The sequence below is a fragment of the Pezoporus wallicus genome, unplaced genomic scaffold, assembly GCF_028554395.1.
Source record: "Pezoporus wallicus isolate ANWC-B61680 ecotype Strahan unplaced genomic scaffold, APGP_CSIRO_Pwel_v1 contig_5967, whole genome shotgun sequence".
In the NCBI taxonomy this organism is placed as follows: Eukaryota; Metazoa; Chordata; class Aves; order Psittaciformes; family Psittacidae; genus Pezoporus; species Pezoporus wallicus.
Window position 1 is genome coordinate 1,632,486 of NW_026639377.1, and position 23,067 is coordinate 1,655,552.

The 23,067-nt window shown below is 37.6% G+C and overlaps 1 protein-coding gene across 3 annotated transcripts in view; it reads right to left on the bottom strand.

Annotated features, from left to right (window-relative positions):
- The window catches only part of GAS2 (growth arrest specific 2), a 90,206-nt gene that overhangs the window by 46,396 nt on the left and 20,743 nt on the right, over window positions 1-23,067 (bottom strand). For all 3 annotated transcript variants that reach the window (XM_057414392.1, XM_057414390.1, XM_057414391.1), the window contains exon 4: window positions 7,704-7,845. In XM_057414392.1, coding sequence (XP_057270375.1) covers window positions 7,704-7,845 — 142 coding nt within the window. The remainder of the gene's footprint in view (window positions 1-7,703; window positions 7,846-23,067) is intronic.

Here is a 23,067-nt window from a genome sequence, read left to right on the forward strand (position 1 = left end):
CATCCCACTACCTTTTACTAGAGAGATGTGTGCATTTTTCCTCTCTTATCTCATCCAACTGTATTTCCAGAAGTGAAACTGCAGAGCATGAAAACTAAAATGGCACTGCACTAGGAAAATATTTTTATCCTTCAAGTATCTGTTATTACAAATATAAAAGATGCAGACTTAGACATTCAATTATGCTCAATATTCTTCCTTGCCATATCAATAATTTTATGAAGTATTTACCTTTACTATTAATGAATATTTTTCAAGTGTCACATACATTCATGGCCCTAGAAATGTATCCTTCTGCTTTAGTTTGAAACCAGTTGGGACTGCCCCTAAATAAACCTTAAGAAATAAGGTATCTCTCCAAATATAAATAGAATAAACTAGTTTTGGAATAGTCAAGAGGAGTCCAATATTTCTGAATTACATTTCACACATATGCACATCTGAGGAGAAAAAGAGGCTCACGTAATACCTTATGGGAAAAAAAAGCTACAAATAGAACTGGAAGAAGATTTGATTAAGAAAGGTAAAGTGGTTTTCTTTCAATACTTAAAGCTCTTCTACCCAAAGAAAATTCCAAGTCTTCTAGCAAATCTGACTTGACATAACTGAGACACATTTCATGCATTTCGCATAGCACAATGTGACATGGTAAAGTTGTGAGAGGATGAAGAGCTGTGGGGGCAACAACAAACCACAACAAACATCTGGTCATCCAATGAGCAGATGATGACACAGCACTTCCAACAAAAAAAATTAGCATTCCTGAGGACTATAGCAGCTTATGTATTCTGGAATTTCAGAGACAAACAAACGTCATTTTGTGTACTACAATACTCACTGGAAATAATTTAGATTCTCAAACAAAAATTTGCATTTTTTTTCCCCCAAAGACCGTCTTTTTAATGGGCTAACAACCTCACAAGAAACAGCTCGGGAGTTAAAGCAAAACTCAGAGAGATTCCAGACTGCATTTCTTGGACCATTATCTTGGTCCCAAAAGTTCAGGATAACCTTGAGCAAGCAAATCAAATCATTGCTTTTTTGAACAAGCAGCACATTTGAGTACCTTGATTTCTGAGTATTTATCTTGACATACTTTTTGCTTGGTGCTATTTAGCAATGCCAGAAAGAACTCAGTATTTACAGTCACTTTCAAAAGGCTGCCTTTTAAACTTCTGGGGAAAAAAAGCTACCTTTACACTTTTCCATCTAGAAAACAGAAAGAGCAACATTTCTTACACTTCCTTCCCTAGTTTTACTTACAGAGGTTGAGCTGATTCACGTTTTCAAAGCACTTCAAGATATCTTGGAGAAGAGATGCAAAAACTATTTCAGAAGCACTATGCAGTGTCAAAATCTCTCATTATTTAAAATAAGTATGCCACTAAAGAAAATGCATTAATATTTTAATTCTTGCTGTGCTCTGATTTAATTCACATCTGCATTCTGACTATACTGGAGTTCATGGCTAATTACACTACATTCAGGTTTAAAAAATACCTAATTGTACATATGTGTGTGTTTTAATAACTACTATAATTTGATGACTACACACAATTCATTCTGAAGCTCAGACTGAAATATAACACCTGTACCCATGGCATTCTGTTGTACCTGGGGATCTACAGCTACCACTTTCTGAATTACTATCATCATTTATGTTAATAGTGGCACTTCAGTAATAGGCACCACCTCAACTTTTTTAGTTAATCCCAGGCATCTCACATGGCAGACAGACATTTGCTAAGCAACACATTTGCTGTAATTGCAGCAGTTTATATGCGGCTAAACACAGTAAATACTGGCAGCTGAAAAAGGATTTTTAAAAACCAACTTGATTCCGTCTATGGCCATACACAATTCACTGCACAGCCTTTAAAGTTGACAGTCAACAATTCATTTCCACAATAGTACTACTCTGTGCTGTAAAGAATTCAAAGAAAAATAAAAAATAAAATTGAAGATTTTTCTACCCATGGAATTAAAGTATAGGTATTAAATATAAAAAAGCACATTTATATAGATACTATTCTAAAATACTTACTGCCTGGTCTCTTGGGTACTGCTGAGTTTCCTAATCCTATATTTTGCATGTATTCAAAGCCAACACAACCAGTGATCCCACTACAAAGTCTGATACGTCTGCTCTGGCTGCATGTGGGAGCTACATGATGGAGCCACAGTCACTTCTGCTGATGCCATTCAGTAGTACCAACAAAATACTATCCTACATCTTGCACCACTCTCCAAACACCTTCAGGTTTTTACAACAATGAAGCATGTCAGGAGAGAACAACATACCAGTTATGAGTTTCTTTCACTTCATGAACTATACTAAACCAAGATCCACCCTAAAGAGAACACAGCTCTTGTAGGGGAAAAATAACCCACGACCACATCAGACAGTTATAGTTTAACTAATGCAGTACAGCCAGCCTTAATTACAGCCCAAGTATTTCACTTTGCATCATTAATACATTTTTTTTTGTATCCAATTTCATATAATTTTTCAAGCTTCCACAGGGGGAATAAAACAATATTCCTGGAGAATCCTTAGCCAGACCTTCCCTATCCAACATTAGCAAGAGGAATCAACCAACTAAGTAACCATAGGCATGTAGCAAATTCTAAATGTAGAAGATGTACGCTACACAGATCTACTGCATAAAATGAATGGAAATACCCACCTTGCCAGAGACTCTCACTGACAGTATTTGCTTGACAAGGAAGCTGTGTGAAGATTTAGAAATCATGCATACAAGTCCAGCTTATTTTAGGTGCCCTAACGGTTACAGACCATTTTGCTTTACATTTCATTCATTTCAGTTATTTCTCATCTGCTGTCCTCATTGTCTGCATCTTTTCAAGCTACTTCCAGGGGCTCTTTTTTTAACCATAGTTCCTTTTCAGCTCCTAGCAAGCTTTTTACCCTGCTCCTCTCTGTCTATAACTTCTTTCTCCATAATGTTTCCATCTTGTTGCTGCTCCTTCTTTATTTTACAGGTCCTTCTCTCCTGATCAATAACCTCTTGTTCTCCTCCCTTGTACTTAATTTCTTTCCTATCTACTGTTCATATTTCTGAAGCATTTTTAGCTCACTGAAAGTGATTTTCCAAAGGAGCTTAATACTTATTATCATTGTCTTCCAATTGCCATCAGAATTCAACACATTCAGGGAAGATTTTCAAAAGGTTGATCCCATGATCTTTTTTCATGTTGTCTTTCTCCTTTTTTTTTTTTCCTATTTTTAAACAGTGTTTGACAAAACATACTCTGTTCAACATATCCCAGACATATCCTCACTTCTGCATCCAGGAGATATACTTAAATCAAGGAGCTGTGTTCTCCATCCCCTGTTTCATCACTATCACGTACGTAAATCTCAAAAGAATTAAGGTTTCAAACACAGTAAATCTACAGATAGTAATGAATTATTCTAGAATGAATACAGAAATCACAAATATTAATAATTTATGGAAATTCATTAACTTAAGGTGCTAATCTAATGGTAGTAACAGTGTCCAGGATGCTTCTATAACCCTCAAAACAAGACATATTAGACTATATTATAAGTTTAGTAAAATATTGTGAAAGCAGGACAAAGGCTTATTCTGATGCAACTATGTGTAAAATTCAACATGCTGTTACAAGCTGTAAATGGGTCACTGTGAAAGAATGGTCAAAATACTTCCATTTATGAAAGGGAATTAGATAAACAAGAACAATAATTTAAAAAAAAAAGGCGCTTTTTTTCTTTAAAAACATCACATCAGAATAGGTACTAGAAACATTTGTGATTAAGTCAATTATTTCCATCAAGGCACCAGATGTTTTTGTTTAGGGAACCTGTCATTAAACTTGAATCAAAGTTGCACCAAAAGAAGTCCATGTCACATACTGTATCACATATTGTGTGTACACACAAAAGTTACAGAATACACAAGCACAAAACCTTAATACAACACTATCATCCAACAACTCCCAAAGCAAATGATGCACATTAACATGCTGGCATATTTGGCAAACCCTTGTCTTGATGGGTGGACTCTGTCATAGAAGAGATACAGAATATTCATTGCTTCCAAATCCCATAATCATCCAACAACACTGTTACCAACAAAGAGTTCATAACTGAATGCTTTAAGTTCACATTAAGTAAAGCAGTCACAGAAATTCTTACCATTCTTACTACTTGGCCAAGAAGAGTTTTCTTTGAGTATTACACTCTTCAGGCTTGAGCACCATAACTACAAATATCTCCATCTAGAATGCTTCAAGAAATGTTATTACCATAGCTGTCTGGATCTGCTGCTCTAAAACCCACAAAAAGGAACTTAAAAAATATATACAGCATGCAAACAGAGGCGTTACAGACAGTATTACTTTTCTTAGACTGCAAAGAGAATGCATCATGTTCCAAGTCTTGGATATGGCACAAACTCAGACTGCTGAAACATCCAGAGAACCCCAAAGACAGGCATCTCTAGATTTTCCCAGATGACATAAGTTTGGACTCTGTACCCTAGTTTTTGGTATTAAAGCTTATTCCTTCTTCTTTAAATACACCAAAAAAAAAATACTTATGAAAAGCACACTGAATTGGTCAAGGTGTGCGAGGAGCAATCAGGGTCTCCCTTATTTTTGCAGCATTCCAGATGATACATACATACTGTGGCGCTATATTTGTTACTATTATCTTTTGGCAACTGATACAACAGGTAACACCATCCACCTTTTCTTTGCAAGGGCATTAACTCTTGAGACTTTTCTGCCAGGTCTCTGCAATAAGCTAAGGGCAAGAGATTGCTACCAGTCAACTTTGGCTGTCTTGTAAGTCTTTACAGAAAACTGTATTTCTAATTTGTTTTTATTTCAAGCCATGTTAATGCATCATAACATTCAGCAAGACAAAATACATCCTACTGCACTACTAATTTATAGTTAATAATCTCTTAACTGCATTGTTTTTAAACTTCTGAGCTCTTTACTGATCTTTTTCAAGGACCCTTAAAGTAACTCTACTGATCAGAGGCCATAATTTTATCTACCAGCACAGCAAACATCACTTGTATTTTTTCCCCTTCTATTTATTCTGAACAAAGTCTTTTATCCCATTTCCTTGTTTAGCTCAGCTGAATAGCCCAGCAAAACATTTGAACCCATAATTAGTCTGAATGCTAAAAAAGTGGGAGTGTTGGAAGCATTTGTGTGCAGTTATGCTTACATGATTTCCAAGGCTTCGGAACTCATCAGGATGAGAATATATTTTTAAATAATGAGAAATAATAGAAGTTAATTTCTTAGTTAGCACATAGCTAGTTTTGCTGACCTCTGAACAGACTCGTCAAAACTGCTCTTATAATGTCAGTACACAAATTTGACAGAAAAAGGCCTCAGGAATGCCTTATGAGATACAGTGGCATGAAGAAAACAACACTATTTGCATCTAATTAAATAATACAGTATTTAGATACATAAGGCAGCAACAGAATATAAAAGAAAGGTAAAAGTCAAGTCAATTAAGAACATTAACACAGTGGGGTTCCTCAATCTAGACAGAAGCTACGGCTTTATCACTAGCAATTTACACATCAATACAGTTTATGAGCCATGGAGAAAAGTCACAAGGAAACACAAAACCCAGTTACCTCTGTAAGCATAATTTCACCACATTTATTATAAAGAAAAAAAACACATAAAAATTCCATGAGGCAGTGCCAACACTTAGATGTCATTCACACACATTTCTCACCACTTGGCATATTACTTACCTTTGCTGAAATTTTATTCCCTATGCAGTGGAGAAGTGATTTGTGGGAGAGAGAGGAACACAAAAGCTTTAGATTGGCAACTGCTATGATTCATCATTCTTTCTAATGCCGCAGAAAATCCTCAAGTGAAATCAACACTTCTACGAGTTCTAGCACAAACTGAGGGAGAAGAGGAGCGTCTGTTTTTATCATTTTTAGAAGTGGCATGGTTAGTACCCCCTTCCCAACTCTAGAAAAATGAGTCAAAATATTACCAAGTCCTAATCCTATTTCCAGCACTGTAAGTCTTTTCAACAAGTACATAAACAGTAGCACTTGGAGCAGGAAGACAACAGAATCTAGTTTCAATCAGACAAGAAAGTCATTCACTAATCAAACAAATCTAATAGAGCGCAACATGTATTTCTGCAATTTCATTTCACTTTTCTGAGAGATGAAGATGTTCATCTTAAATATCAACTTTCCAGGTGCATTTGCACTCCGTGTTCTACTGCGGCAGTCAAAGCACTGTGTAAGTGTAAAAATTAACTTATCCAGAGAATGTTGGTATTTCAGCTATGCCAATTCCATCTCTAAACAAGAACTTGTTTCTTAATGATGCACAAGCAAATTCCTTATACAAAATGCTCTCAATTTCGCAGTTAACCTATTACTGGAACAATGATAAACTGCTGGGTTTACCACAGTAGTACAAAGTATAAATTAATTCAAGCGCTTTATTAACCACAGGTTCTTCTGCTTCTCTCAGACATTGGAGGTTTGGGTCTCCTTCATTCTTGTGTTTGCAAGTTTCTTTGTCCTAGTAGTGTCCAATTACTCCATTATTTCAAATCTTTGGAAACACAGTTGCTGTTCATCTTCTGCATGATTTACCACATCCAATAAGAAATTCAACTTGATGATTTAATTAACAAAACAGAGACAATACATATATCCTCCTATTTTTGATTGATACCAATTTCTCTTCTGCCAAGCATCTTCTCCTGGACATACAAAATAATTTAAAACCCTCACAGAATGCAATAATAGAAAAATGAAGAAAAATAGAAAAATGGAGAAGAAAAAAAAACTGCTTCAGAAATAGTTGTGCTAGAAGAGTAAGACTGTAAAAGAAGGGAAACAGATCACACAGATAAGAACTTCAACTGGCAAAGACCTTTTAAGCAACAGAACAAAGAAGCCTCTTGATTCATCACAGTGTGTTCATTTGTCTTATATAGAAATAGAGCTATCATCACAACTGCTTTGCACTTTTATCTGAGTTCAGCTAACAAACAAACATTTGATTCTCTTTGTTTCATGGTATTTGGCTAAAAAACTCCTGCTGTAAGACTTCCTTTGAAGACAGAAAAGTTAAAATAATGAAGAACATGTAGTTGTTCTTCATGAAGACATGAAGGACAGTGATTTCCTAAAGCAGTCCAATTCTTTTGTTGGAACACTCTGAAGCACTACTGTTGGACAATTTTTATCCAGAGCTGCACAAGAGAACCTGGTGGAAAAAAGGTCAGTACAGGCAACAGAAAAAATTTCCTGTTTTCTTGCCTTCTGCACAACCCACTGAAGCTCCATGAATAGCTAAATGCCTCCAGCCAAAACAGAGCCTGCACTGACAACCCACTCTCCTGAAACAGAAATACACCACCCTACACAGCCAACTAAGGAACTGCATTCCATGGTCAAAAAAAGTGGGTGTAGGATGAAAAATCATCTGTGTGCAAGAAATCATAGCAAGATTTTTTTGCCTCATGTACTTATGAATTTCAGAGGATATGTACTTTATTCGTTCAAGCTTCAGATAAGGGACAGAATTAAAACAGTTTGACACAGGTCAGATTTGAAGTCAGGCTCTAGTAAGAGAGCCATTCTGTCTTCAAAGGCGAACACACAGGTTATTTACAATTACCAACTACTATATAAACAAATACATACCCAAACCTTCAGACTCAAACAAGCAGGTATCATCCACCCCCACATCTCTGCACCAGGATAAGAAATTTGCTGTGTTGTCCCGTGCAAAAAAAGACCCTGAAGGAGCATTGGCTTTGCATGGAATCTTCCGTACTGGTAAGGTCTGCAAAACAGAAGTTCCCTATTTAGATAAATGACACATGTTAACATAATCATAGAACTCTAGGATGGTTTGGGCTCATGCAATCTTAAGAGGTCATCCAGTTCCACCCTCCTGCCATGGGCAGGGACACCTTCCACTAGACCAGGCAATACTTTAGTGTTATGAAATCAATATGCAGATTTTGTATAGATGGGTGACTGCCACCAACGTATTTCCTTGTCCATTAAAGAACTGCAAGCAAGGAAGAATGAGAAGTGATGAAGTTGTTAACCACAGTCTTTTCAAAAGCATCATAATGGTTGAACAAATATTAGCAACTTCTTCAGAATATTAGCAACTACAAATTTGGGAATTCGTGTTTGGTCCAGTTCACTGAATAAACAAAAAAAACACAAACAAAAAAAAAACCCCAACTTTATAAATACAGACCTTAAACCTGGAACTGAACTTTCCCAGAATTAAGGGTTAATTAGTTTCAGATGTATATTAGGAGAAAACCACAGTCCAAAGCAATAGGTCTTGAGGCCATAAGCACTTCAGAAACATCACAGTCTCAGATTTAACAACATGTGAATGCCCCCTATTCACAATAAGAAATGAAATCTAATAGCAATGAGATCAAGCTGTAACATGGAGACATGCTCAGCGTGTTCCAGAATAGTTAATTTATATGATTTTGATATTGGAGGAGATGCTACTCATATAGCCTATCAGTATCTGAAGCAAGCAGTAATGACTTTTTGCTTGCATTGGTACATTTACCAAGATGTGTAAAAAGAATACTTCAGCATTTAGTTCTTATTCAAGGTTTCTTTTCCTCAAATGAAAAGTAGTCATCACCCAGGGCAAAATGAAGAAAGAGTTAAAGAATGAAGCATTGTTACTAACCAACATTAGGAACATCTAAACCATGGAGGAATTCAGACCCCAAGTCCATTTGAATGTGCTGCTTTATGAACTATTACCTTCTGGAGTCAGTAGTTACTTGATGGCAAGTGAGTTAAGAGGCAGAAAACTGAAAATAGGGTCTTTTTTAGTTCCTAGTTCTATGTCCAAAAATCTGGTTTTAACAGTCCAAAATAATTCTTGGAAATGCGGACAGGGAAAAAGACACAGGAGTAAGCTTGCCCTTACAACAGCTGCTGCTAGCATACTAATGTCAGTATTTAAACTGTAGAAAATGTAGAAAAAGTTTCTGTAGGATTTTGTATTAGACACATGATAGAAGCAATGTAATTGTATAGAGTATCCTAGATGCATAGAACTACTCACCTCTATATACCTGATAAACCAAATAAATTGCAAACATGAGGAGATAGTAATACTTTTCTATATTGGATTAGCAGAAAACACTGACCAGTTTTACATCATATTTTATAGAAAAATACAAATAAACCTTTGTGTCACAGACATCACATCACCTCCTGGACTATTCAGAATAAGGGAGGAAAAGGAAGGAGGAAGTAGGGAAATGAAGACAGCTATCCACTAAATCCAGAATAAATAAAGCCCAATGAAACCTGAATTCTTCCAAGGGGCTCTAGATATGGAACAACCTTACACATCAAGACACAAGCAACTTGTGAGACACTATTTTAAATCCCTTTTGTTCTTCTGGGAGTGGGGGATGCTCAGTTCCTCAAAGACCAGGCCTTTGGTTTCTTTTTCTTTTCTTTTCAAAAGGGAGGAAAAAAAACGAAAGCTGGTAGCACTAGACACATTTCTAGCCTAGCACCCTTTTCACATCATGCTAATGTCTTCAAAGAAACAATGAGTATCTGCACCCCGATGTAAATTCACATTATATGCCACAGACTGCTTCACATGTTGAACTATGATTTAACAGCCCTTAGGAAGAAGTAATGCAGCATTTGTCCACCTCTGTCCCACCTACATCCTTCCTCAGGAGACTTTAATTGGACAAGTCTAATAACCTTAAAAGAGCACCAACTTCTGTTAAAAGGACTCAGACAAAATTCTCTGGCAGAGTGTGGGAGGAAGGTCAACTAGTCCTGTCTGCATTCAGAGAAAAGCTGTCAAAACAAGCCCTTTGTTCCATGATTTTCTACTAAAATCTTACAAAAAAAACTGAAAAAAAAAAATAAAAAAAAGTTCCTTCCTGAAAATAATTTCTTTAGCAAAGGTCTAACCTGACCTTACTTCCTCCAGTGCAGGAGAGGAGCAAGCAGTGTGGGCAGAGATGTTCAACTGGCTAAGAAATAGCAGCACAGAGCAAGATGGGAAACAGGCCAGGAGCAGGAAGAGTTCTGCTGCTCTGTGAAGGAAGATGAGCCCGGAGCCAAGTGTAACCCCAGCACAGGTGGTGGCAGCCCTCACTGGCAACAGAGCAGTCCCACAGCACCCAAGTCAGGCACTGCTGGTGGCATAACAGCTTGAGCCAGCTGCCTTGTGACAAAATAAGGTGACAAGTCAGGTTTTAGTGTCACAAAGTCACAGAAGGGTCTGGGTTCCAACCCATATGAGTTGCAACTCCCTGCCATGGGCAGGGACACCTTCCACTAGACCAGGCTGTTCCCTGTATAACCTGGTCTTGAACACTACCAGGGATGTTTGATCAATAAACAGAACATAAGGCCAGGGGCAAGGCTACAGCAGAGGCCACAAAGCCCAGCCAGCTAAAAGAAAGGCTGGAGATGGTCTGTCCACAACTTAGCTTAGGCAAAAAGTGGGGATAAGGACAAAGGTAGCTCCTGGGCCACAGGCATAGAGGGGAGGCTGAGGTACCAGGTGAGGCTGGTCAAAACTGTTAGGGTCCCCTCAGGTCCTAACAGCAAGTATTCTGTGTTTTGTAGTGTTTCATTGGACTCAATCCATTCAGAAAATCATAGCTAGTTTATAATTGACTGTCTTGTCAATAAATTCAAAGAGGTGCCATTTCATGGTACTGTATTTTAAATACATAAAACGTCCACTGTAGATACAACACGCTGCTTCATATTCTCACAGAACCAAACTACCAGCAGCTATAAACTAGTTTAATACCATTAAAATTACACATAATGAAATTCTTTTCCCATTAATACTTGAGTATTTGAAGTAATACATTGTCAGACTAGTCCTGGAAACCAGGAGTTGCTCCTTGGCAGAGATGCCCTCAGCACTACAAAAGCAGCTAGAAGCAAAGAGACAGAGGGGAGAAAGAGCTCTGCTTTTCTTTTAAGGGGCTGTTAGGAAGGCTTTGCAATGCCTGGCAGGAATGCAGAAAACTAATTTTCGGCTGGGTCACTGCAGCTCCCCTGTACTAACACATGAATAAATCTGGTTCTAAGTATTTTGTTTTCTGATTTAGGTAGATCATACTGACTGACTATAGAAATTTTTTTCAAAAAAAGCAAGTCAGAGGGTTTATGTGTATACATGAAATCTATATTGAATTCTTCTACATATGAAAATATAGATGAAATCTATATAGGTTATATAGAAATATATTTCAAGTTCATATGAAATCGATATAGATTTCATATATACACATCCATATTCCATATACAGATTTCATTATAGAGCATTTATGTGTATACACATTGACATATCTATGGATTTACATATATATCTACATATAGATATCTACATATGTATTATATAGATTTCTACATAGATTTACATAGTTCACACATAGATTTCATTATAGAGGGTTTATGTGTATATAGGAAATATATATATATTCATATGATTCATACGAATCATATGATATCTGTGCAGTTAGACTCAGCAAATAAACCACTGCGAACTATCCATAAATTACACTTCGACAGCTTGACAACTATGATAGGCCTTTAAACACATCAGGCAACTTAGCTTCACCATGAAGCTCAGACAACCGAAAAACTGTCTGATTAATGGGTGCCCTAACCAACTCAAAAGTGAAACTCACAATATAAAAATGAGGCTTGTCCTGGACTACAGAAGGAAAAAAAGCTTACATTATTTAAGGAAAAGAAAAAATAAAAGCTCCAAGTCATTTTATGAAACAAATACTACACAGATAAATATCCCTGGCCTCACACGATCTCACTAAATTATAGGACACTATATTTCATAGCATTTCCCACAATATTAGGGTCTTGCTGAAGAGAACAGCAAAAGAAACACCCTCTTCTCTATTCAACAACAGCACAATCAGGTTGATCACAAAAATCATAGGGAAACACTCGTATTTTCTGATCACCTCATAAATTTCCCTCCCACCTTTTAAACAGAAGTCTACTTTTTTAGTATTTCCAAAACTGTCATAGTAACATTCAATCTACACATGAAAGCTTAAAGGCGTCACGGGCAAATATTTTTTACTGATTTGTATAAATGGCCTGACTATCTCACAAGTACTTTCTAACAGATCATTCTGAAGTAATTAGGTTTCCATATGGCAAAAGTGACTTTTGTTGACATAGTATAATATAACTGCAGTTGCTTTGCAACAGCAGAGTCCGCAATTACTCCTATCAAATAGCATGAAAACAATTCCCCAGTCACAATCCTTTTGCAATCTTGTCTTGTTGATGTGTGTGCATGTGGTTTCACATGCAGGATGTGAAACTGTGAGTGAAACATATGATGCTATCCTAGAAAAATGCTGTCAGGTTCACATTGAAACCCAAAAGGTAGTCTCTTACACCCATGCTCTGAAATCACATGGAAAAAATGTAATTTTTGTACCATTTTTCCAAAATGAGGGACAACAAAAACATGTTAAAGCCCCCATTTTATACAGCAGACTTGAGCCACATTTTGAAGATTTGTAATCATACTTCCCTCTTTACTTACTATTAGGAAACAGCTCTTCCCTGTGAGGGTGGTGAGGCTCTGGCCCAGGTTGCCCAGAGAAGCTGTGGCTGCCCCATCCCTGGCAGTGTTCAAGGGCCAGTGGGATGGGGCCTGAAGCAACCTGCAGCAAGTGGAAGGCGTACCTGCCCATCGCAGGGGGCTGGAACTGGATGAGCTTTAAGATCCCTTCCAACGCAAACCAGTCTGGGATTCTATGACTTCACAAATTTTTGAATAGTCACTTCCACTTGAATTAAAGGAAAAAGATTGGCAATGTTGCTTGTCATGTAAAAGGGTTACAGTTAGGTAGGTTATAGATTTAACATGGTTTAGTGGTGGACTTGGCAGTCCTGGGTAACAGTTGGACTTGATGATCTTAAAGGTCTTTTCCAGCCTATTTGATTGTCTGGTAGGAAAAATTTGCTTTTATCACCTGATGTCCTACATTGACCAAAATGGGGGGAGAAATTACTCTGTGGAGACTGCAGCACCTCACTGCAGGGGTGTCTCTCATATGCCATGTGAGCACAAATTCATACTGAAATGTGAGTATATCAGCTAGAAACCCACATATCTGGTTCAGAACTTTTTACACTTTTGCCTTTACTACTCGCCTCTTGCTACTGACCTCAGAGCTATTCTTTTTCTTCAATTCTTCCCTTATTTTGCTCAGGTATTTTTAGAAAAGCCCTCTTCCTCCTTATAAAATTAGCTCATTAGGATACGGAATATCAAAGAAGTTCTGCCACAATCTTCTCTATAAATGATTTTTTTCTCCCCGTCTTTTATTAATTTGTTAAACCTAAGAGAACTGAAGCTCATTGCTACCAGAAGTTACTTTTACTGAGCTGCTGCAATTCACCTCACCACAAAGTGACAATACAGTCAACTTAGCTGCTATTTCTAATTCTTCAGAAACTCAAACCTAAAAAGTTTCAGATGCTATTTATAAATTACAGAAGTAGTGGCCCAGGCACTCATTCCAGCAAAGGAAAATTAGGCTTACCTTAGCCTGCTTTGCAGTGCCAAAACTCAGGTTTAGTCAATAGCCGTAAAGTAAAGTATGAATCAGACATTAAATAAATGAAACTGTAATACCCACAAGGTAAAATAACTACTCCTGGGCAAGGTGGGCCCAGTTTTGTTCTCTCCCTACCCCATTTACTATGGGAGAGAATGCTTTCCAAATATAAAGACTGGAGAAACAACCAAAAGAACCTGCTAAATGAATAATCAAAATGGATAGAAGGAACTTTGCATACGGAAATGCATGCACAGAATTTACAATTAACCATTTCCCACTGAAAAAAAAAAAAACCCTAAGAAAAAAAATTCTGTGCCCCCTCCTCAACCCTCCCAAAGCTTCAATAAATGTTAAAATCCAGGAAAATTTTCAAAACAAAAACCCAACATGGACGTTTCAAAGGCTTTGGAAACATCAATCAAAATTGCCCAGCTTTTCAACAGACACAGAACCAGGCACAGCTTCCAGATGAGCGAAAAATGACATGGCACTTGCAACAAATAAATGAATTGCCTAGGGATGCTTTAACACTGGGGAAACATTTTCCTTCAGTGAAATACAGTCTTTGCACTGTCATATTAAGTACTGTAGAGAGAGACCATTAAATGGAATAGCAGGTTGGATTTCAAGTTTAAAAATCACCTGTTGGTTAGATTTTTACCCTATATAATCATTGCAGAGAACATCAAAAGCCAGAAGTCACTCTGTCAATTTCCTAGGTTCTAAGAAAGCATTTGTGATCTCTTTGGAATACCTAACAGATTTACGATATGCAAATAAAAATAATTAATATCATCAAGGCTTTATATCAACATATAAACTACAATGTTAAAATAAATGCAGAACCAAGTTAATGGTTTAACCATGCAGTTAGTGTCAAAGTAGAATGCGTCTCCCACTTCTTTCACATAGAATTAGTTTTATATTCCTAAGAGTAAGCATAGATAGAGAATAAGATTACTTTAACAACAATATAGTTTTTAAAGTCAAGATTTGATTCATGGCTTTGTTCTAAGTGCTCTACTGGTCACACAGAATAATGAACACACTGGTTACCATCCTGAAAAAGATGGGGTTAATAAATAGTTATGAAAAATTAATGCAACTGAAACACTACAACTCCTACTTCTAGTAGTGTTAGAAAATCAAGGAATGCAAGAGATGACTCAATTCACATACAATGCACCAGACAACTGGGAGATCCAGAAGTAAATCATGTCAAAACTTGGCAAGGCAGAAGCTTAATTCACCAGTTTAAGCACATTTGATTATTTGACTAATAAGTAATTTAAATGTAGTCAAGGGACATATCCATTTCAACATATGGAGACAGAAGTCACAAAGTCTGCCAGAATAAGGTGGACACTGAAGAGAGGCTGGCTGTTGGGCAGCTGGATAACGCAGAGACCAACAGCCAGGAATCTTCCATTAGAAAGCAAGTGAGGCACAACTAATCATAGAATATCAGGTTGGAAGGGACCTCAGTGATGATCTGGTCCAACCTTTCTTTCCAAAACATGACCTAGACTAGATGTCCTAGCAGCCTGTCTAGCCAAATCTCAAAAAGTATCCAACATCAGGGAGTCCACCACTTGCCTGGGGAGATTATTCCAACAGCTGATTGTAAGAGAAGCTGACAACCAAAAGCCCATTTAAAGTGTCCGACTCTGTTCCTGCCCACTCAATTTGTGTAATTGAGGATGGAATTAAGTCACTGTAGTCTAAAATCTTGGGAAGGTCTTAAATTAACAGTCAAAACTTCGAGACATCTAACTCTCTAACATAGCTATGCCTACTGAGTCATGGCAAAGACCTCCTGGCGGGGCTCCTGAAAACAAATGCAATAGGCAGAGCCTGGGATTCAGTAGTTCATTCCCATGCAATAAATGCTTTGTCCTTAGACCTCTAGTTTTCAGAGTTTATGTTATGATGAGGATTGATAAAATTAGCATTTCATAACAGGTTCTTAGGTAAACTCCATTAGAACACAATGGGGCAATTCTCACAGTTGCTCTTTCAGAGGACTATTGCACCTTATTTTTTGATATGCGATTGTGAGCTTTTCCCCACCACAACCACAGAAGCCAGAGCTGAATCAATGTAGGGTTAGCTGAAGAAGTTGAAGAAGCCTCGTTTCTGAATTTCCCTCATTTATATTGTAATTTAATGAGAAAACCAGGAGGACTGCGTTTCACCAAGTTGTTTGTGGCTATCTCACGGTCACACAGCATGACCTGTGAATAAACATGGCAACTACATGAATTAAGTAGCATTTTTTCCATGAGATATAAACTACTCAAATCTGAGTGGAGTTTCATAGGATACATTTCAAAAAGTATCTTTTTAACCAACAATCATCTTATCAAACATCACCTTCTTGAAGGGGACATGATTGTCTCAAAACAAATATGAAAAATATTAAACATTGTCAAAACCAACTCATTTTAGTCTCAAACTTCAAAATCACTTCTTCCCCTTAATCATTCCAGAACGCAAGCCGAGGACAACACTTATGTCTGAATAGCTGAAGTCCATCAAAATATATTATAGGTTCTAAAATTTCATATTGAAAGATGTTTCTGTACTTTCACTTACAGTGAAGTGTAATAAAGTTCAAATAACCAACATATTTCTTCAGCTATGGCATTAAAGTAGATAAGCTTCCCCGGGCGGCCTGACTAAAAAATGTAAGAAGCCATTCACATTCCTTGATATCATCATTCTAAATGCTGGGTTCACGGCTGTATTACAATCATGCCTCTTTTCCTCCTGTTCTTCTCTCAGTGATCAACCTCACACTTTGCTGACCTTCTGAAGTTTGAGGTTCCCAGCCCTTCCTGCAACATAAGTTCCAAACTCTGCTTTACACCAAGTCAATTGCCAAGGAAAACTGTGATAAAGATTCATGCAGTCTAAAGCAAGTCAGATTTCTTCAGATGCTTTATCTGTTTGCTTTTTGGATTTACAGATGTTTAACAAAGATGTGATCTTCACGCAGACGCTGAAAACATTCAGCAGAAAACATTCACACATAGCTCACTGCAGGTAAGTCTGATTCTCCAAAGCCGTGTATGTTCTTATTTAAGAACTTCTTTTCCTTTATGATAAAGAATCTAATTTTCTGTGAGTTTGCCAATTAGAAACCACAAGGAAACTGCTAGAGCCCTGAGAATTCTAAACTGGCGTAGAGTTTTAAATTGTCTGTGATTGGAAAAACATGTTGGAATGTTAATCTATACAGCCAAATTTCCAAACCAGCCTTAAATCAGCCTCTAAAGTTGTGAACAAAGCTTTACTGTATACTTGAAGCATTTGGGGCCAATTTACATATACAAGCCCAAATGGGAATACATGCTTTTTTAAATAAACAGATTAGACATAATTATGATAGCTATAAATTTGTGTCTATGCCTCCAAGTGACTTCTGTTTTCTCCAGCTGCATTGCAGTCACTGCTTATGGCTCTATATTCACTATTCCCATTGTTTCAGAAAATTTGGCTCATTATCTTAAGTTCAAGACTCATTGTTGGTAAATGGACTAAATTCTGTAGTTCTTGCTTATTCATTATTCCCTAAGAACTACTAAAACTAAGTTTGACCTAAGAATTCCACAATTAAGCTGACGATAGTTGATCTAAACTGTATTTTCTCAAGCTTTTAAAAATATATGCTTATTTCCATTCAGCCTTTCTGTTTCCTTTGTTACCTTTCTGTTCCAGACTACTCCTAATAGTCAAAATAAAAAAGCCCCATAGAAAGCTACCCCTCCCACCATTTTCCCCCCATGCCATAACCACAGTCCTGCGTCCAGCTCTGGGGGTAACCACACAAGAGGCACATGGAGCTTCTGGAGCGAGTCTAGAGGAGGCCATGAAGATGCTGTGAGGGCTGGAGCAGCGCTGCTCTGGAGACAGGCTGAGAGAGCTGGGCTGGTTCAGCCTGGAGAAGAGAAGGCTCCAGGGAGACCTTAGAGCAGCTTCCAGTGCCTAAAGGGGGGCTACAAGAAACCTGGAGAGGGGCTTTTGACAAGGGCCTGTAGGGACAGGAGAAGGGGGAATGGCTTTAAGCTGAGGGGAGATTAAGATGGTATCTCAGGATGGTAAGGCACTGGCACAGGTTGCCCAGAGAAGCTGTGGCTGCCCCATCCCTGGAAGTGTTCAAGGCCAGGTTGGACAGGGCTTGGAGCAACCTGGTCTAGTGGAAGGTGTCCCTGCCCATGGCAGGGGGTTGGAACTGGATGAGCTTTAAGGTCCCTTCCAACCCAAACCAATCTGTGATTATATGATCTAAACCAAGCATTTTTAGTTTGCTTTAAAGATTTAACAAAATAAATAACAGGAATGTTATAATACATTTCACGTAAGAGAAAATCCAGCAAATCTCAAAATGGCTGTTTATGTATTTCTCTCAGAAAATACGGTATCCCTATTTGCAATACCCAGACTTAAGTAATGGTAAAATTGTCATGAAAACTTGCAGATTTAATACAAATTTTATTAAGAGTCCAAATATTAGTATTGCATACAAAACCAATGTTAACTAATCTCTTATGGAAACTGGAGATGCCCTCTAGTAATAATGATATTATTAGAAATCAAAGTTTGGTTCTCTCTTAACCTGATCTTCAGTCTGAGTCATTACGATATTTTCCAAAGCAGAAGCTAACAAGAATTAACTGCTTCAATAGTGTTGCTTTTTCCATAACAATTACCTTGAGATGCAAATTCTGATTATTTCTGCTATGTCAAGTAGGAATGGAAGGAGGGTATGCAAGAGAATCCATTCCTCAGGTTCACTGATGAGAGCAAGGCCAGTTGACACAGATTAATTGTGCTCCATCCAAACAAGGGAACAACCCACGCTTCCCATAGGACAAGGAGTATCAGCCGGAAGAACAATCTGGAGAGACATGATGTCTCAGTGCTCCTTGCAGGACTATGTAGCTTTGCCCCCAGCACACTGCAAAGCTTAAAGTGTACCTAAAAGCCTCTAAGAATTTCTTCAACGTATTCACCTGGCAGGTGCCAAGCAGACCACTACATAATAGTTTCAATTTGTTCAGAAATCTCATTTTATGCATGGGAGGGGGCACAAAACTCCATCCTAACATGCAATCCTCCTGCAAGCAGAAAAGCTTTAGCTGTAAGACTTATTTGCTGAGGCATTCCAGGTTTGTCCACATGACCTGTTGCAGGCAAATCTTACAATATCTGCAAGAAACCTCGTAGCAATCCAGTTGAATTCATGAGCTCAGCAAGCTATTGACTTGTCTGAGAAAGGTACAAGGAATTCTCTAACAAACAGCTTTAGTCTTGTGGAAATGATTTATTCCAGATGGATTAGCACTTGAGAGTCATTTTGCAAGATGATTCTTTTCCTTTCATAACCACATCAGTCTGCCACTATAAAGATTAATGCACCAAAGACAATGCTGTACTTTTATTTTTTTCCCCTCCCAAGGAACTGAGGGCCATATCTATATTGTATATGATTAGAAATTGGCTCCATTGGCTTTTCCTGCAAAACAAAAGTTTCCAGAAAGGACAAGTCTGCAGACAAGCAAATTGCTGCCCCAGACCACAAAGAATCTGTTCATAGCCTAACAACATTCATGCAATTCTCAGCTGGAAATTCAGATTTATAACTTACAGAGAGCACCTGCACAGGGCTCTGCTATAGCTGAGGATTCTTTACCTTGGACAGACAGGCTCAAGGTGCCAAACTTACAGAATATTGTATTTGCTGGGAATCCATCCCACCTACAAGACACAGGTAACCTTGAGAAACTGAAATCTACAGTAAAAATAAAACCATCATGTTGATTAGATCAGACTTTCAGCTTGGCCATCCATGGTCTAAGAGCAAGATCCACATATCTCAAAGGCAAATACTTTAAAGCAGACAAAATACAGAAGAGACTGTCCAAAGAGAACATTTATTCTTAGCCCTTTCCATCTGAACTTGAGTTACACCTCCAGGAATGAAAATTCATAACTTTTTCAAATTTAAGAACCATTTAAGTAATTCTATTTTACCTATGGATGGTCTAATAGCAGTCACACACATCTGATTCTGTTTAGGAATGTTAATCATTTTCTTAATTGAGAATACTTCGATGCAGTAAGTAATCAAAAAGTATTACTATATTTCAGAAAGACCAAGTAAAAGGAAATTATAAAATTCCTAATTTTCATTGCACAGCACCTCAATCATTTACCAAGAGGAAGACTTCCTTCGGGCAGGACCTTTTCTATTTGAAGAAAATAAGTTCTGTGGTTTGGTCTATCTTTTTGTATTTTACTATCCTGAATAATTTTAATGTACATCCACTCTCTGACAACTCCATTAAGTGAAGCTCTAAGAGCTTCAGTGTTGATTTTATTAACTGTAATATTTAGCTCCAACAGCTTTTTATTAGCCTCCTCATTTTTAAGAGCTCAAAAATACTGTGGTCTTTACTACTTTGAGGTTTAGTTAGATCTTAAACCAGCTCCTAAATTCTGCCAAGCACGCCTGCTGCCCACCAGCCAAGCTAGCTGCCTTGGGAAGGTATTAAATATTTCCCTAGTTCTCTTCCCCTGGTTTGATATTAATCAGTTTAGGAGAAATTCTATGATTCTATGAAAGTACACTAACATCATGTTATATATATTATACCTTCTATCATTTATGTGTATGGTCTTCTGCAAACCAAAATAACAATTTAACGTTACAGTATCTGTACAAGTGGCTCACCTTGTCCAAGACCTGAATGGATCCTACTGGATTACTTACAAATGAGGGTTAGAGTATCATGTTCATTTGTCACTTTACCTATGTGACAATGTATCATAATGAAGATTCATGAGATTTTCTGAAACAAAACTGCCTCATCTCTGAAGTGCTGCCAAACACTCAGCTTGCTTTGATGATGCATGTCTTGGAGACTCAGAGGCACTTGTTACTCCTTGTGAATCTCCAGGATTCTGCTAACTTCTCCATTCACATCATTGATGGAAAAGATAGAACAAGCATAAATATACCTTTTGCTCTTATAAATTGTTAGAGCAATCCCAGAGCTGTTACTCCATCCTGACTCTCACTGGTTTGGTGATGACTCAAATCCTAAACCATTGGTCCAGATTCTCTTCTTTAGGAAGACCAGCTTCCCTATATTTGCTTATGGCCCCATAGCAGAGGGGACACAATGCTCTTTGAAGCAGTAGATTCACAAACAAAGGTTTATCTCTTACTTGCATTTAGAGAACCATGAGTGTTCATGTTTCTTGTAAAGAAGTGGAGTCAAATATCAATTTATTTTCTAAATAGAAACTACCTGATACTAATCACAGCTCATCAAATGGGACAGCAATAGTGCAGTCAAAGTGCTCAAAGTAGTTAATAGAATTCACAAGTCAAGACACAAGTCCTTCACCGTCTACTTCTATGGACAGTTATAACTGTCCTTAGAAGCATAAGTATCTTGAAACTTAAAACAAACCGTGAGCTTTCAGTTGCGAAACTGCTGAATTGTTTCAGCCCCGAGATGCAGGTTCAATATTAAACTTAATTAAGGGAAAAAAAATCTTCCATCGCAAACAACAGTTTAGATCTCTTAATTCTAACTCTCAACATGCATAACATGACTTTGAAAGTGCACTCAAAAGGCCAAAGAAAGCTGCATGACTCTGAGAATCCAATGCTGTGACAGTGATCTACAACCAACCAAGTACCAGTACATTTCCCAGAAGCAAGTGAAAGCTTTGGATATGGAATAACTGTAAAATACACTTCAGATACTAGGACTAGGGGTAAGCTGTGGGCAGAACCTCTTAAGGTTAGGAAATACCTGAATGCTGTGCGCAGAAATGGCCGTAACTGTGAAAGTTACTCTCAGTGGAAGTACATGTGCACATCCAAGAAGAAAATTCGCTCTCTGCTTTCCATACAACAGCTTTGCTTCACTGCACATTCAATTCAACCTTATTAAACCAGATCCCACTGGAATAATAAAATTAAATGCATATTTGAATGAAGCATCCTAGGACTTATCAAATATTTGCATCTGGATTTCTTTTGTACTTCTATTTTTTTTATAGGCCAAATCTAACCTAGATCCCAGCTTCCTGAAGATGAGATTGAATTTGAGATTCCAATTCAGTATTCCAAAGTATTTCTAAAAGTCATTTGAGTTGAGATTTAGCTGATTAACCTCCCAGAATGCAGGCAAAGAAGATGAATCATCTTCAACCTGTTTGCCAGGTTGCATTCGTTTGACATGAAAACACTGAAAAGTGTAATGCTCATAAAAGTATCTGCAGCTTCAAGGATGGTGGGCATACTATTATGCCCCATCTATTAAAATGGTGATAATAATTAACAAAATTTATTTATGTTTATTTTAAAAATCTTAATTCACAGGCTTACTAAACTAAGCCCAAGCAACTGTGGGCTCTGTACACAGTGCATATGCCTTGATGCTCTGAATTTGTTTGTACAGCTGTGAAATTCTCAAATTAACTGTCAGGAAAATTAAAATACTGCCTGGAGAGCACAGAGATGAAATCCAAGCCAATGGGAGAAAATTACAAAATACCATCCTGTGACATGAATCACTTTAATGGAATAAGTCCTGCTATGTTAGTAAGTCCGTAGTTTCTAGATAGTAGACCATTAGCAGCAGCAGCAGCACAGGTAGTTCTAACAGCTTAGTACCACACAAATCTTGAGCATTTATTAAGACTGATATCTGTCATCCCCTTGTGTCCTGGGTTCAGCAGTAGCAGTCATGTTACCCAGTCATGAACCCAGGGCACCTTGTCATTTTATAAATGTACATGACTATATCTATTTATGACCATAAAATCTCCAGAAAGAGGAAAAAATTACTTCTTTACAAATATGTTATAGAGTCGCACCAGTCTAATGCTGTCCTCACTGTCTAAAATTTCCATTTCAAATTCAAAGCTTTGTCTGTCTGAAGCAATGGATCAGATACAACAATGTTTTCACAATCATATGGTTTTGCTGCTTTAACAATGAAGACTATAGTCACCTTGGATTTGCAGAAGAACCGAGTGCATAAGATCCTTTGAAATGAACAGCTATTAAATACTTCATATTTATAAACTGAAATGCTTTTAGTAACTTCTTACTGAATGATTAACAAATCAAAGACCACAAGATTAGGGAGGCAGGTTGGTGGAGGACATATTCAGGCCTTCTATGATAATACCCAAAAACGCCTATTATGGCATTAAGCTTACAATGCCAATGAGGAGAGATGATGCAAATAGCATCAGAGGCTGCCAAACCCCACTGCTCTCAATCACACATTACTCCCTCTGGATAACAGATTCCAAAGCCCAATGCGAGTAAGGTACCATTTTTAACTGCAGGGATTGCTGCTAACATTCTAAAGAGGCATGTTTAGACA